Consider the following 16671-nt stretch of genomic DNA (forward strand, 5'->3'; position numbering starts at 1 on the left):
CTGAGAGATATGGAGATGTCAGTCGGTTCTATCTTTGGGGCGGCTGTGTGCTCCTGTGTCCGTCCCCCACATACATGATTCCCCCTGAGTGTCTGAGACATTGTTTCCCAGCGTCCCGCGCTGCATCCCTAATGGCACCCTTTTCCCTATAGTGCACTACCTTCGACCAGGGCCCTGGTCAAAAGTAGTGCACTAAAAATGGAATAGGGTGCATTCATGATGCAGTCCCGGATGCTCGTCTCGACTCCCCGACCGGTTTGCTTTTTACTTTTCATGGGCAAATCCCACATCAAACATATATGCGTTCCCAGAGACAAGCGTTTCTATCCATCTAATTTCCAAACCCAGAACCAAATATGTCACGAGAGACTACTATCCATCTCAAACTGAGCAAGGGAGGGAGAAAAAGCAAGCCAAGTCTCTGTACTGTACAACTGTACTGTTGTCATTGGAGGTGTCTTTGGGTCTTTGAGAGGATTTATGCAGTCCCGTTTTACAGCAACGATTCAAGATATGTCCAGGAGTTATTGCTGAGACTGTAGTTCAGAAGAGAACTGTAGTTTTATATGGAGGGTGATACCACGATTCAGCTCTTCTGCAAAAAATGAAGAGTTTATAAAGATGTCATTATAGATTCCATTATAGTCATATTGATTTAGGAGTGTTCCAGAACTCCATTATAGTCATATTGATTTAGGAGTGTTCCAGAACTCCATTATAGTCATATTGATTTAGGAGTGTTCTACAGTTCCATTATAGTCATATTGATTTAGGAGTGTTCCAAAACTCCATTATAGTCATATTGATTTAGGAGTGTTCTACAGTTCCATTATAGTCATATTGATTTAGGAGTGTTCCAGAACTCCATTATAGTCATATTGATTTAGGAGTGTTCCAGAACTCCATTATAGTCATATTGATTTAGGAGTGTTCTACAGTTCCATTATAGTCATATTGATTTAGGAGTGTTCCAGAACTCCATTATAGTCATATTGATTTAGGAGTGTTCTACAGTTCCATTATAGTCATATTGATTTAGGAGTGTTCCAGAACTCCATTATAGTCATATTGATTTAGGAGTGTTCTATAGTTCCATTGTAGTCATATTGATTTAGGAGTGTTCTATAGTTCCATTATAGTCATATTGATTTAGGAGTGTTCCAGAACTCCATTATAGTCATATTGATTTAGGAGTGTTCCAGAACTCCATTATAGTCATATTGATTTAGAAGTGTTCCAGAACTCCATTATAGTCATATTGATTTAGGAGTGTTCTATAGTTCCATTATAGTCATATTGATTTAGGAGTGTTCCAGAACTCCATTATAGTCATATTGATTTAGGAGTGTTCCAGAACTCCATTATAGTCATATTGATTTAGGAGTGTTCTACAGTTCCATTATAGTCATATTGATTTAGGAGTGTTCCAGAACTCCATTATAGTCATATTGATTTAGGAGTGTTCCAGAACTCCATTATAGTCATATTGATTTAGGAGTGTTCTACAGTTCCATTATAGTCATATTGATTTAGGAGTGTTCCAAAACTCCATTATAGTCATATTGATTTAGGAGTGTTCTACAGTTCCATGATAGTCATATTGATTTAGGAGTGTTCCAGAACTCCATTATAGTCATATTGATTTAGGAGTGTTCCAGAACTCCATTATAGTCATATTGATTTAGGAGTGTTCTACAGTTCCATTATAGTCATATTGATTTAGGAGTGTTCCAGAACTCCATTATAGTCATATTGATTTAGGAGTGTTCTACAGTTCCATTATAGTCATATTGATTTAGGAGTGTTCCAGAACTCCATTATAGTCATATTGATTTAGGAGTGTTCTATAGTTCCATTGTAGTCATATTGATTTAGGAGTGTTCTATAGTTCCATTATAGTCATATTGATTTAGGAGTGTTCCAGAACTCCATTATAGTCATATTGATTTAGGAGTGTTCCAGAACTCCATTATAGTCATATTGATTTAGAAGTGTTCCAGAACTCCATTATAGTCATATTGATTTAGGAGTGTTCTATAGTTCCATTATAGTCATATTGATTTAGGAGTGTTCCAGAACTCCATTATAGTCATATTGATTTAGGAGTGTTCCAGAACTCCATTATAGTCATATTGATTTAGAAGTGTTCCAGAACTCCATTATAGTCATATTGATTTAGGAGTGTTCTATAGTTCCATTATAGTCATATTGATTTAGGAGTGTTCCAGAACTCCATTATAGTCATATTGATTTAGAAGTGTTCCAGAACTCCATTATAGTCATATTGATTTAGGAGTGTTCTACAGTTCCATTATAGTCATATTGATTTAGGAGTGTTCCAGAACTCCATTATAGTCATATTGATTTAGGAGTGTTCCAGAACTCCATTATAGTCATATTGATTTAGGAGTATTCTACAGTTCCATTATAGTCATGTTGATTTAGGAGTGTTCCAGAACTCCATTATAGTCATATTGATTTAGGAGTGTTCCAGAACTCCATTATAGTCATATTGATTTAGGAGTGTTCTATAGTTCCATTATAGTCATATTGATTTAGGAGTGTTCCAGAACTCCATTATAGTCATATTGATTTAGGAGTGTTCTATAGTTCCATTATAGTCATATTGATTTAGGAGTGTTCCAGAACTCCATTATAGTCATATTGATTTAGAAGTGTTCCAGAACTCCATTATAGTCATATTGATTTAGAAGTGTTCCAGAACTCCATTATAGTCATATTGATTTAGGAGTGTTCTATAGTTCCATTGTAATCATATTGATTTAGGAGTGTTCCAGAACTCCATTATAGTCATATTGACTTAGGAGTGTTGCCACGTTCTGACCTTCAGTCCTTTGTTTTGTCTTTATTTAATATGGTCAGGGCGTGAGTTGGGGTGGGCAGTCTATGTTAGTTTTTCTATATTTTCTATTTCTGTGTTTGGCCTGATATGGTTCTCAATCAGAGGCAGCTGTCTATCGTTGTCCCTGATTGAGAACCATATTTAGGTAGCCTGTTTTCCTTTGTGTTTTGTGGGTGGTTATTTTCAGTCTTTGTGTGTCTGCACCAGATAGAACTGTTTCGGGTTTCACTTTATTGTTTTGTATTTTTGAAGTGTTCAGTTTTCCATTAAAAAGATGAACACTAACCACGCTGCACTTTGGTCCTCCTCGCTTTCTCCCCAAGACGTCCGTTACAGTGCCACTTCCACGCACCAGCCCTCCGGTGGCAGCCCCCCGCACCAGGCTGTCTCTCCGTCGTCTGCCTACAGGTGCTCCCGCCTGTCCAGCGCTGCCAGAGCCTTCCTCCTGTCCTGAGCTGCTAGAGTCTCCCGTCTGTCCGGAGCCGCCAGAGTCGCCCGTCTGTCCTGAGCCGCCAGAGTCGCCCGTCTGTCCTGAGCCGCCAGAGTCGCCCGTCTGTCCTGAGCCGCCAGAGTCGCCCGTCTGTCCTGAGCCGCCAGAGTCGCCCGTCTGTCCTGAGCCGCCAGAGTCGCCCGTCTTTCCTGAGCCGCCAGAGTCTCCCGCCTGTCCTGAGCCGCCAGAGTCGCCCGCCTGTCCTGAGCCGCCAGAGTCGCCCGCCTGTCCTGAGCCGCCAGAGTCGCCCGCCTGTCCTGAGCCGCCAGAGTCGCCCGCCTGTCCTGAGCCGCCAGAGTCGCCCGCCTGTCCTGAGCCGCCAGAGTCGCCCGCCTGTCCTGAGCCGCCAGAGTCGCCCGCCTGTCCTGAGCCGCCAGAGTCGCCCGCCTGTCCTGAGCCGCCAGAGTCGCCCGTCTGTCCTGAGCCGCCAGTGTCGCCCGTCTGTCCTGAGCCGCCAGAGTTGACTGTCACATTCTGACCTTTATTCCTTTGTTTTGTCTTTATTTAGTATGGTCAGGGCGTGAGTTGGGGTGGGCAGTCTATGTTAGTTTTTCTATATTTTCTATTTCTGTGTTTGGCCTGATATGGTTCTCAATCAGAGGCAGCTGTCTATCGTTGTCCCTGATTGAGAACCATATTTAGGTAGCCTGTTTTCCTTTGTGTTTTGTGGGTGGTTATTTTCAGTCTTTGTGTGTCTGCACCAGATAGAACTGTTTCGGTTGTCACTTTGTTGTTTTGTATTTTTGAAGTGTTCAGTTTCTTATTAAAAAGATGAACACTAACCACGCTGCACTTTGGTCCTCCTCTCTTTCTCCCCAAGACGTCCGTTACAAGTGTTCTATAGTTCCATTGTAATAATATTGATTTAGGAGTGTTCTATAGTTCCATTGTAATAATATTGATTTAGGAGTGTTCTATAGTTCCATTGTAATAATATTGATTTAGGAGTGTTCTATAGTTCCATTGTAATCATATTGATTTAGGAGTGTTCTATAGTTCCATTGTAATCATATTGATTTAGGAGTGTTCTATAGTTCCATTATAGTCATATTGATTTAGGAGTGTTCCATAGCTCCATTATAGCTCTACAGATGTGAAGGAAGATAGGAGCAAAATCAACCTCCTTGCTTCCATTTAACATTTTCTTTGGGCTTTGAGTCATTTCTATACTTTAAAACGCATGAGGTGAGTCTTCATAACAGAACCAGTGCTATTAGATGGAAGAGATAGACCTAATGGCAAAGAGAAATAATCCATATGCTTTTTAAGAAATCTTCCACAATATGTAATCTACTGTATTCCTCTGCCTTTGTACTCTTGCCAAATGCACTCATTCCACTGGACTCAAGAAGTTGCCCAGTTCCATTTTAAGAGCACTTTCACATGGACATGCATTCCTCCTAGTACCAGAGATCCTAAGATCGCTCGCTCTTTCTACATGTAATTCAAAATGTGGCTCATCCTCATCCGCATTAACATGTGACACTGAACAGATAGGACGTTGTCCATGGCCAGCGTCTCGAATGAAACCCTGTTCCCTATTTAGTGCACTACTTTTGACCAGGGACCATAGGGCATGGGCCCTGGTCAAAAGTAGGGCACTATGTATGGGAATAGAGAGTGATTTGAGACGCAGGGCATGCTTCCACTATGGCAAAAGATATGGTTTCATACAGCATTCAGAGAGAGAATGTGTGTGTCTGTCTGTGGGACCAGGGTCCAGGAGATAAGTGTGTCTAGAACAAGAAGGATGGAGGGAGACTCTGCAAGTGCATGGTCAGTGGGAGTGAACCAGTAGAATCCCACTATCGGGACAGCCCCCTTCAGATGATTTATAGATGTTCAAACTAACTATCAACAACTGTTCAACTAACCCTAACTCTAGGTTCATGTTCATCCCCTGGCTCAACCCTAACCATAACCACAACCCTAACCATAACCATAACCCTAACCCTAACCCTAGGTTCATGTTCATCCCCTGGCTCAACCCTAACCCTAACCATAACCCTAACCCTAACTCTAGGTTCATGTTCATCCCCTGGCTCAACCCTAACCATAACCACAACCCTAACCATAACCATAACCCTAACCCTAACCCTAGGTTCATGTTCATCCCCTGGCTCAACCCTAACCATAACCAGAACCCTAACCCTAACTCTAGGTTCATGTTCATCCCCTGGCTCAACCCTAACCATAACCATAACCATAACCCTAACCCTAACTATAGGTTCATGTTCATCCCCTGGCTCAACCCTAACCATAACCATAACCCTAACTCTAGGTTCATGTTCATCCCCTGGCTCAACCCTAACCATAACCCTAACTCTAGGTTCATGTTCATCCCCTGGCTCAACCCTAACCATAACCACAACCCTAACCATAACCCTAACCCTAACTCTAGGTTCATGTTCATCCCCTGGCTCAACCCTAACCATAACCACAACCATAACCCTAACCCTAACCCTAACCCTAACTCTAACCCTAACTCTAGGTTCATGTTCATCCCCTGGCTCAACCCTAACCATAACCACAACCCTAACCATAACCCTAACCCTAACTCTAGGTTCATGTTCATCTCTTGGCTCAACCACAACCATAACCATAACCCTAACCCTAACTCTAGGTGCATGTTCATCCCCTGGCTCAACCCTAACCATAACCACAACCCTAACCATAACCCTAACCCTAACTCTAGGTTCATGTTCATCTCTTGGCTCAACCCTAACCATAACCATAACCCTAACCCTAACTCTAGGTTCATGTTCATCTCTTGGCTCAACCCTAACCCTAACCATAACCCTAACCCTAACTCTAGGTTCATGTTCATCTCTTGGCTCAACCCTAACCATAACCATAACCCTAACCCTAACTCTAGGTTCATGTTCATCTCTTGGCTCAACCACAACCCTAACCATAACCCTAACCCTAACTCTGGGTTCATGTTCATCCCCTGGCTCAACCCTAACCATAACCCTAACCCTAACTCTGGGTTCATGTTCATCCCCTGGCTCAACCCTAACCCTAACCATAACCCTAACTCTAGGTTCATGTTCATCCCCTGGCTCAACCCTAACCATAACCACAACCCTAACCATAACCACAACCCTAACTCTAGGTTCATGTTCATCCCCTGGCTCAACCCTAACCATAACCACAACCCTAACCATAACCACAACCCTAACTCTAGGTTCATGTTCATCCCCTGGCTCAACCCTAACCATAACCACAACCCTAACCATAACCCTAACCCTAACTCTAGGTTCATGTTCATCCCCTGGCTCAACCCTAACCATAACCATAACCCTAACCCTAACCCTAACTCTGGGTTCATGTTCATCCCCTGGCTCAACCCTAACCATAACCCTAACCCTAACCCTAACTCTAGGTTCATGTTCATCTCCTGGCTTAACCTATAGATTTTAAATCTTCAGTTTAATTCCTAACCCTAACCTTGTGTCCCTACACCCCCATATCTAATCCGAATCCCTCACTCTCTATATCTATTTTAATATTTAGATTCTCATACCGAACTTTTCCTCCTAGACCACCGCTCTGACCTTGGCACTTGGCCTCTATTCTTAGTTTAGAATTTCTGGCTCTTAACCTAAGCCCTATTTTAATGTCTGATTCTGGTCTTCTTTTTAGAGCTTTTTTTTAGTAATTTAAAGTATCTTATACACAAGTCTTACCATTTATGCTAAAGGGGTTGCCTGTGCCAGTGCACATCAGATTCGTCAGTCATTTATTGAACCTAACCTTAGCTCTAACCCTACCCCTAACCATAACCTTAGCTCTAACCCTACCCCTAGCTCCAACCTTAGCTCTAACCCTACCTCTAGCTCTAACCATAACTATAGCTCTAACCCTAACGCTAGCTCTAACCCTAACGCTAGCTCTAACCATAACCATAGCTCTAACCCTAACGCTAGCTCTAACCCCAACCTAACCCTAGCTCTAACCCTACCCCTAGCTCTAACCCTAACACTAGCTCTAACCATAACCATAGCTCTAACCATAACCCCAGCTCTAACCCTAACGCTAGCTCTAACCATAACCATAGCTCTAACCCTAACGCTAGCTCTAACCCCAACCTAACCCTAGCTCTAACCCTACCCCTAGCCCATAACCCTAGCTCTAACCCTAGCTCTAACCATAACCCTAGCTCTAACCCTACCCCTAGCTCTAACCTTAACCCTAGCTCTAACCCTAACGCTAGCTCTAACCCCAACCTAACCCTAGCTCTAACCCTACCCCTAGCCCATAACCCTAGCTCTAACCCTAGCTCTAACCCTAACCCTAGCTCTAACCCTACCCCTAGCTCTAACCTTAACTCTAGCTCTAACCCTAACCCTAGCTCTAACCCTAACCTTAGCTCTAACCCTAACCTTAGCTCTAACCCCAACCTAACCCTAGCTCTAACCCTACACATAACCATAACCCTATCTCTACCCCTAACTCTAGCTCTACCCCTAACCCTAGCTCTAATCTAACCCTAAATGATGTAGTGTGGACAATTGACTGAAATGACTTGACAAAAGAAAGATAGAGGACTTATGTGCTTCCTCATGAGATGTATTTATTTCCATTACTATCAAGTAATGAACATGACAAAATGAGTTAACCCCACATTGCCTTCAAACAACACAATGCCAGATCATTTTAACATTGACAGTCCAGAATCAAATTCAGACATCATATCCAGACATCAGAATCAGACATCAAATTCAGACATCAGATTCAGACATCAAATTCAGACATCAGATTCAGACATCAGATTCAGACATCAGATTCAGACATCAAATTCAGACATCAGATTCAGACATCAGATTCAGACATCAAATTCAGACATCAGATTCAGACATCAAATTCAGACATCAGATTCAGACATCAGATTCAGACATCAGATTCAGACATCAGATCCAGACATCAGATCCAGACATCAGATTCAGACATCAGATTCAGACATCAAATTCAGACATCAGATTCAGACATCAGATTCAGCTCCAACTTTTCCCTCCCTTTAACACCTGTAGAGCTTGTTAACCCTCTGAACGTCGATCGCAGACATCTCCAAGCTCTGTCCGATGGGCACAGTGGCGTCAGGAATAGGAGTGATCGTCTCCTTCCTATACACAGTGCTGAACGACCATCTATTATAATGCATGACAGAGGAGTAGTCATAGGGAATGTCCAGGTTGTTGGTGTCCTCTTTGTCGAAGTTGGGCTCCTCCCCACGTTCAACATACTCCCAGTTGATCCGGATGTACTTGTCGCGGTCACTCCTGTTCTGTTCGTGGTAGAAACCCAGAGCGTGGAGCAGCTCGTGCTGGATGGTACCGTGGTAAACACACCCTCCTTTTTCGAGGGATACGAGCTGCTTACCTCCGGTTTTTCCAACCCATGAAGAACAGCCGGATCTGCTTTCGATGCTAAGGTAGTCCCTCTGGTTGCTACGTTGGACGAAGCGCACGCAGGTCTTGGTGTGGAAGGTGTTCATGGCGTACTTGATCTTCCCCTGGGAATAAGAGTCAAAATCTGAGCTGAGCGTGTAAGGAACCTTGACGAGGTTCTCTGACTTCTTCCTCTCCCAGAGACATTTGTTGGACCACAAGCACCTGATGGCAGTCCTGGTTCTGGGGACCATGACGTCTCCTTCCATCAGCATCTCTGTGGTGCCATTGTTGGTCTCCAGGATCCTGGTTGTGATGTCCACCAGATCATCTGGGTCTTCTGTGAAGACCATCTCATCAAGCTGGAGAGGGTGGGCCTGTGTGAGTCCTAGGAAGAGGAGGAAGAAGGAGAGAGAAAGAAGGTAGGCCATTTTTCTTAGCAGTCGGAGAGACTGTTTGGGTGTCCTCTTTCGCTGTGGCTGTGGGGGACAGCCCGGCCAGCCGGATGCCTGACGAAGACCCAGATGACACAGGACACAACATTCTCAGAAGCCTCAACTCGTGACCAATCCAGCCTTGAACTGGCTGAACCGGCTGGTCATCACTCTCTGTACCCAAAGTAGACAATGTTTCACTGTTCCCATTGTTCAGTTGAAAGTTGTATCAGTTTCATATCAACCAACGTCTGTACTGATGCATGTATGGGTCATTCAGAATGACTACGTAATCTTCAGACAGAGTAGTTAGCCGTGTCTATTCAAGTTGTTCAGGTAATGTAATGTATCTATACCAGAGCTGTAGGAGTTGTCCAGCTATGCTGCTACAGTCTTTATGATGCGCCACCACCAGACCAGACACACTCTCCCCACACATTCCTAAACCAGAAACTCTGATTGTAATTGCCCTACTCTGAGGCCACTGTAGCCTGGTTGAGGCATTAAGGTCTTCGTGACTAGAAACATGGTAAAGGACAGACAATACTGTTTAGTCCACAAGTGGTAACAATTTCATTTCATTCAATAATCCGGTTTACGTTAATATGGCGTTTTAAAGGCCTTATACCCAATCATTCCAATCCTAGCTGTGCTGAAGACATTGTGCTGGATACACATAGACTGTGTGTCTGGGGCTGGTGTTTGTAGGGTTATGGAAGAGTGGAGGGACAGGAATGCTGTTTTTGATTCTGTTAGACCCCATAGCAGCACTGCAGAGATCCTAAAATGGTTGAGGATTGTGAATGGTGTAAGTGGGTGGTGACGGAGTGGGTGAGTGCACAACAGATAGAGAACAGGCTGAGTATCTCTCTCTGTGTATATCTCCCTCGTTCCCTCTCCCTCCCTCGCTCCCTCGCTCTCTCTCTCTCTCTCCCTCTCCCTCTCCCTCGCTCCCTTGCTCTCTCTCTCTCCCTCTCCCTCTCTCTCTCTCGCCCTCTCGCCCTCGCCCTTTCTCTCCCTCTCTCCCTCCCCCTCTCCTTCTCCCTCTCTCCCCCTCCCCATATCCCTCTCTCTCTCTCCCTCTCTCCCTCCCCATATCTTTCTCTCTCCCTCTCTCTCTCTCTCTCTCTCCCTCCCCATATCTCTCTCTCCCTCCCCATATCTCTCTCTCTCTCTCTCTCTCTCTCTCTCTCTCTCACATACTGTAATTCATCCTCCAGTATTTATCTACATGTGTGTGCCACACACCGGTACGCTCCCTCCTCCTTCCTACACCACATCATCAGACATAACCACAGTTCCTAGTCTTCATTCATCCCGCCTGAGGTGAGAGGGCGAGGAGAACTGGGTCTGATGTATGTCCATGGGCCTGACATACAGACACTGTCTCCATACGTTCTGCTTCACACTGATTAGGCTACACAGTGTGAGGGACGACCTTGGATCAACTGCACTTCGAGGATAAAGATCTGTATATGGCTGAAAGCTACACACTCCTCTATGGTGAACCATCACTCTACTCTACTCACCCTCCCTAATGGTACGTTCACATATAGAAATGACTAGTAGTCTAAGGATTAAAAGCCACCCGTGTTAAGTTTGTTTAAATTATTCTACCTTATCAACAAGTGCAAAGCTTCTATTTATTTTTCCTTTGATTTTCGTACTCCTTAGTAACCTGATTAATATGTCTTCATTGCACCGCTGTCATGTTCAAGCTTAGTTAAACGACTGTGGGTTGACTCTACTCTTGTGTTACGGCAGATAGCACCCCTCTTATCACATACAGAGATTCATATAACATTCATGGGAGTTAGATGATCAAGACAGACTATGGTCTCTAATGCCACCATATTCCCTAGATACAGATGTAGGATCTTAATGTGAGCCCGTTTGTTACACCAGGAAGAGAATCGTGTGCAACAGGAAAAGTGAATTATTATGTGGATTATAATTCATGGACATGTTTGTAGGGGTTGATACATTTTCAGAAGGGAAAATGAAGTCTGAAATTTTAACGTGGAAATTACCATCCTTGAATACACTGCTAGTTTGTATTTCCTGCCATGCAGGAAGATTCCTGTAACAACAGGAGGATCGAATTAAGATACAGCATCTGTAGAGCGATACTTTTGACTAGCCCTCCCCCTATGTAGTGCACTACTTTTGTCAAAAGTAATACACTTTGTAGGGAATAGGGTGCCATTTTGGGATGCACAGTATGTTAATATCTAGGGTGTGTAGATGAAACTAGAGATGCCACTGTAATGTAATGGATGAGATTTACACTACAGTGCAATGCTGAGAACACACAAATGGAATGAGGAGGAGAGAGAGGAGGAGAGGGGGAGAGGAGAGGAGAGGAGGAGAGGAGAAGAGTGGAAGAGGAGGGGGAAAGGAGAGGAGAAGAGGAGGAGAGGGTTAGGGGCATATTAACCAACTATCTTTCATTCGGGGTGAAAACTGACCTAAGATCAGTGTTTAGTGGCAGCTTTATTGCACTGCACTTCTGTCAGACGTTGAATAAAATACTTGCATGATACCATAACCAGTAAATAAGCACTAACCCTTGTATAGTACAACATGGACAGAAGAAGTCTATTTAGACCTGCTAATTACACCTGGATGTAAACTGAACGGGCAAGTTTTCAGTAGGCATGGTGTTGTGTACTCTGATCAACATGGATTATTACGGGATCATCACCTAGTTGGAACTGTGGGGTTAGACTGTGAGAAACTCCCATTGGGTGTTTGTACAGGACAGGTAGGATGGACACCAAGCCATAATCCTAATCCAGACACATCTATGAAGGTTCTGTATAAAATACATGGTCTCTCTGGACTCCAGCATCCAGACACAGCCAAGAAGTCTGTCAGATGTTGAATAAAATACTAAAACGTAAGTATTCCAGTCTAGGGAGTCTCCACTACTGCATCCAAAGACCCTTCCCTCCAAAGAGTCTCCTCTCCACTGCCAAGAAAGTCGAGCTACTTTAGTTCTCTCGCCTTAGTTCTTCCTAGGCCTCTCCGTGGGGATGACGAGGATGGGATGATCCTTAGTTCTTCCTAGGTCTCTCCGTGGGGATAACGAGGATGGGATGATCCTTAGTTCTTCCTAGGCCTCTCCGTGGGGATGACGAGGATGGGATGATCCTTAGTTCTTCCTAGGCCTCTCCGTGGGGATGACGAGGATGGGATGATCCTTAGTTCTTCCTAGGCCTCTCCGTGGGATGACGAGGATGGGATGATCCTTAGTTTTTCCTAGGCCTCTCTGTGGGGATGACGAGGATGGGATGATCCTTAGTTCTTCCTAGGCCTCTCCTTGGGGATGACGAGGATGGAATGATCCTTAGTTCTTCCTAGGCCTCTCCGTGGGGATGACGAGGATGGGATGATCTTCACAGAAGACACAATGATCAAATTAAGACCACAAATCTGTACAAGTGTTAAAGGAATGGGAGGCATGAGTGAAAGGACGTTGGATTTAGAGTTGGTCTTTATTTGAAACCATAAGGTTTTAGTTCCAGGTCCAAAGTGTCTAATTATTTTATCATAATGTCAATTCATTGTAATAGCATGGATGTAAAAACCTCTAGCACCCCAAAGTCAACTCTGAACCTGGAAGTCAGTTCCTCTGAGTTTTCTCATTCTTCCTGTCTGATCAGGGACTGATTCAGACCTGGGACACCAGGTGGGTGCAAGTCATTATCAGGTAGAACAGAGAAGTAGCAGGCTCCGGACCACGTAGGTTAAGAGTTGAACACCCCTGCTGTAGAGTTTCCCAAATCATTATCAGGTAGAACAGAGAAGTAGCAGGCTCCGGACCTCGTAGGGTAAGAGTTCAACACCCCTGCTGTAGAGGTTCCCAAATCATTATCAGGTAGAACAGAGAAGTAGCAGGCTCCGGACCTCGTAGGGTAAGAGTTGAACACCTATGCTGTAGAGGTTCCCAAATCATTATCAGGTAGAACAGAGAAGTAGCAGGCTCCGGACCTCGTAGGGTAAGAGTTGAACACCCCTGCTGTAGAGGTTCCCAAATCATAATCAATATTGGATCTTGTAGGGACTGTGTATTAGCAAGCCTCCCTCAGCCTGTCAGAGATATGAGTATTAATGCACATCTGATGGGTTTTGTTCAAGTAACAGGGTTGACTAGGGGGTGGTAGTGTGTGTGTGTGTGTGTGTGTGTGTGTGGGAGAGTTCATCTTCATGACAGAGTGTGTGTTTGGTACAAAGCACAGACTGTGGTGCTCTGTCTGATGACTGCACACACAGACATAGATCAGGGTATTTGTGTGGGCTGTCCAGGCTCCCACATGCCAGCTCTACACTCTCTGTCTGTATCCCAAATCCCACTACTTTTGACCAGGGTCCATACTCTATGTCTCTGGTCAAACGTAGTGCACTACGTAGGGAATAGGTGGTCATTTGGGATGCAACCTGTCTCTTACACACACACACTCTTGTCTGGAAGAGGGGATCACCTCTGAGGAGTGAAATCACAGGGAGAGATAAACTGACTTGACTGAGTTTGCCCGGAAATGTTCACCTAGAAAACAGGAGGCAGAGAGAGAGCTGTGTCAGAACAGTTTTTTTTTATAAGACTCCATGAGCAGAAAATTAACATTTTGTTGAGATATATTATATTGACTTAAATTCAGTTAGATTTATATTTAGATTTTAGTCATTTAGCAACTTTTACCAGAGTAACTTACAATACATCTTAATGTAGTAAGGTTGTTTTAAAGGTGTAGTTGAACTAAAATTACCACATTTTCCCACTAGACTATAAAGTGATTGTTCCCTTGTGACAACCCCCTTAGAGAGTACTGGGTGGTCTATGTTCTCTTGTGGTAGTGAGGGAAGCTTTTTTTTATTGTTAAGTAGCACACTGTGACGAGGGGCAAACCGCTCGCACACACACACACACACACTGTGACGAGGGGCAAACCGCTCGCACACACACACACTGTGACGAGGGGCAAACCGCTCGCACACACACACACTGTGACGAGGGGCAAACCGCTCACACACACACACTGTGACGAGGGGCAAACCGCTCACACACACACACACACACTGTGACGAGGGGCAAACCGCTCACAAACACACACTGTGACGAGGGGCAAACCGCTCTCACACACACACACTGTGACGAGGGGCAAACCGCTGACACACACACACACACTGTGATGAGGGGCAAACCGCTGACACACACACCCTGTGACGAGGGCCAAACTACACACGCACACACACACACACACACACACACACACACACACACACACACACACACACATACACACACACACACACATGGATAACATTTGGGCTGTGTCATGGCACATAGGCTACGAAGTGTTTGCTGTCATTATGATGTCCACTAAGAGGCTAAACTTTGCATCACAACAGATGCCAAGACTGTTGACTTATGCTTTAATGTATCTAGCCTATCTAAATACGTTGATTCAAGAATTATAGAAATGTATTTCTTGTCATGGATCAAGATCCCTACAGTCCTCTGCCAGATAGCCAGCTTGCATCCATCTCAATCCCAAGCAAGCCTAGCAACAAGCAACAAGCCTAGCAACAAGCAACAAGCCTAGCAACAAGCCCTAACAGCAAAAGGACCCAGTCACACAAAATCAAATCAAATCAAATCAAATCAAATCAAATTTTATTTGTCACATACACATGGTTAGCAGATGTTAATGCGAGTGTAGCGAAATGCTTGTGCTTCTAGTTCCGACAATGCAGTAATAACAAGTAATCTAACTAACAATTCCAAAACTACTGTCTTGTACACAGTGTAAGGGGATAAAGAATATGTACATAAGGATATATGAATGAGTGATGGTACAGAGCAGCATAGGCAAGATACAGTAGATGGTATCGGGTACAGTATGTACAAATGAGATGAGTATGTAAACAAAGTGGCATAGTATAGTATAAAGTGGCTAGTGATACATGTATTACATAAGGATACCGTCGATGATATAGAGTACAGTATATACGTATGCATATGAGATGAATAATGTAGGGTAAGTAACATTTATATAAGGTAGCATTGTTTAAAGTGGCTAGTGATATATTTACATCATTTCCCATCAATTCCCATTATTAAAGTGGCTGGAGTTGAGTCAGTGTCAGTGTGTTGGCAGCAGCCACTCAGTGTTAGTGGTGGCTGTTTAACAGTCTGATGGCCTTGAGATAGAAGCTGTTTTTCAGTCTCTCGGTCCCAGCTTTGATGCACCTGTACTGACCTCGCCTTCTGGATGATAGCGGGGTGAACAGGCAGTGGCTCGGGTGGTTGATGTCCTTGATGATCTTTATGGCCTTCCTGTGACATCGGGTGGTGTAGGTGTCCTGGAGGGCAGGTAGTTTGCCCCCGGTGATGCGTTGTGCAGACCTCACTACCCTCTGGAGAGCCTTACGGTTGAGGGCGGAGCAGTTGCCGTACCAGGCGGTGATACAGCCCGCCAGGATGCTCTCGATTGTGCATCTGTAGAAGTTTGTGAGTGCTTTTGGTGACAAGCCAAATTTCTTCAGCCTCCTGAGGTTGAAGAGGCGCTGCTGCGCCTTCTTCACGATGCTGTCTGTGTGAGTGGACCAATTCAGTTTGTCTGTGATGTGTATGCCGAGGAACTTAAAACTTGCTACCCTCTCCACTACTGTTCCATCGATGTGGATAGGGGGGTGTTCCCTCTGCTGTTTCCTGAAGTCCACAATCATCTCCTTAGTTTTGTTGACGTTGAGTGTGAGGTCCTAAACACAGCAACAAGCCTAGCAACAAGCCCTAACAGCAAAAGGACCCAGTCACACAAGGAACAGTCCTAAACACAGCAACAAGTGTTTTCTTCTTTTAGTTCCCACCGTGTCTCCATGGTCCACTTCCAGACAAACTGTATTTGCTACCACCAGCCAGAATAGCAGGCCTGGCTATCCTCAGAGGGTCAAGGAGGGCTTGGTACCCAGCCAACAGTGCACTGAGCTGGGCCGGGAAGGAAGGAGCATTGGGGGTGCTTGGATGATCTATGATCCATACCCCCGTGGTTGTATTGAGTCATGGCAGACAGACAGGCAGACAGACAGACAAGTTATGGCATTTTAGTATATAGCTTTCTGGTGGGATAGATAGGTAGAGATTGATAGATAGGTAGAGATTGATAGATAGGTAGAGATTGATAGATAGGTAGAGATTGATAGATAGGTAGAGATTGATAGATAGGTAGAGATTGATAGAGGGGTAGAGATTGATAGATAGGTAGATATTGATAGATAGGTAGAGATTGATAGATGGGTAGAGATTGATAGATGAGTAGAGATTGATAGATAGGTAGAGATTGATAGAGGGGTAGAGATTGATAGATAGGTAGATATTGATAGATAGGTAGAGATTGATAGATGGGTAGAGATTGATAGATTGGTAGAGATTGATAGATAGGTAGAGATTGATAGATAGGTAGATATTGATAGATAGGTAGATATTGATAG

General features: G+C 44.2%; 1 protein-coding gene across 1 annotated transcript; it reads right to left on the minus strand.

Moving 5' to 3' along the window:
- Positions 1-8121: 8121 nt before the first annotated feature.
- Positions 8122-9315, minus strand: LOC110485531 (high choriolytic enzyme 1). Its single transcript, XM_021556628.2, has one exon. The coding sequence runs from the start codon at positions 9172-9174 to the stop codon at positions 8374-8376; it is 801 nt and encodes a 266-aa protein (XP_021412303.2). The 5' UTR covers positions 9175-9315; the 3' UTR covers positions 8122-8373.
- Positions 9316-16671: the final 7356 nt, after the last annotated feature.

Source organism: Oncorhynchus mykiss, chromosome 17, assembly GCF_013265735.2.
Source record: "Oncorhynchus mykiss isolate Arlee chromosome 17, USDA_OmykA_1.1, whole genome shotgun sequence".
NCBI classification, from domain to species: domain Eukaryota; kingdom Metazoa; phylum Chordata; class Actinopteri; order Salmoniformes; family Salmonidae; genus Oncorhynchus; species Oncorhynchus mykiss.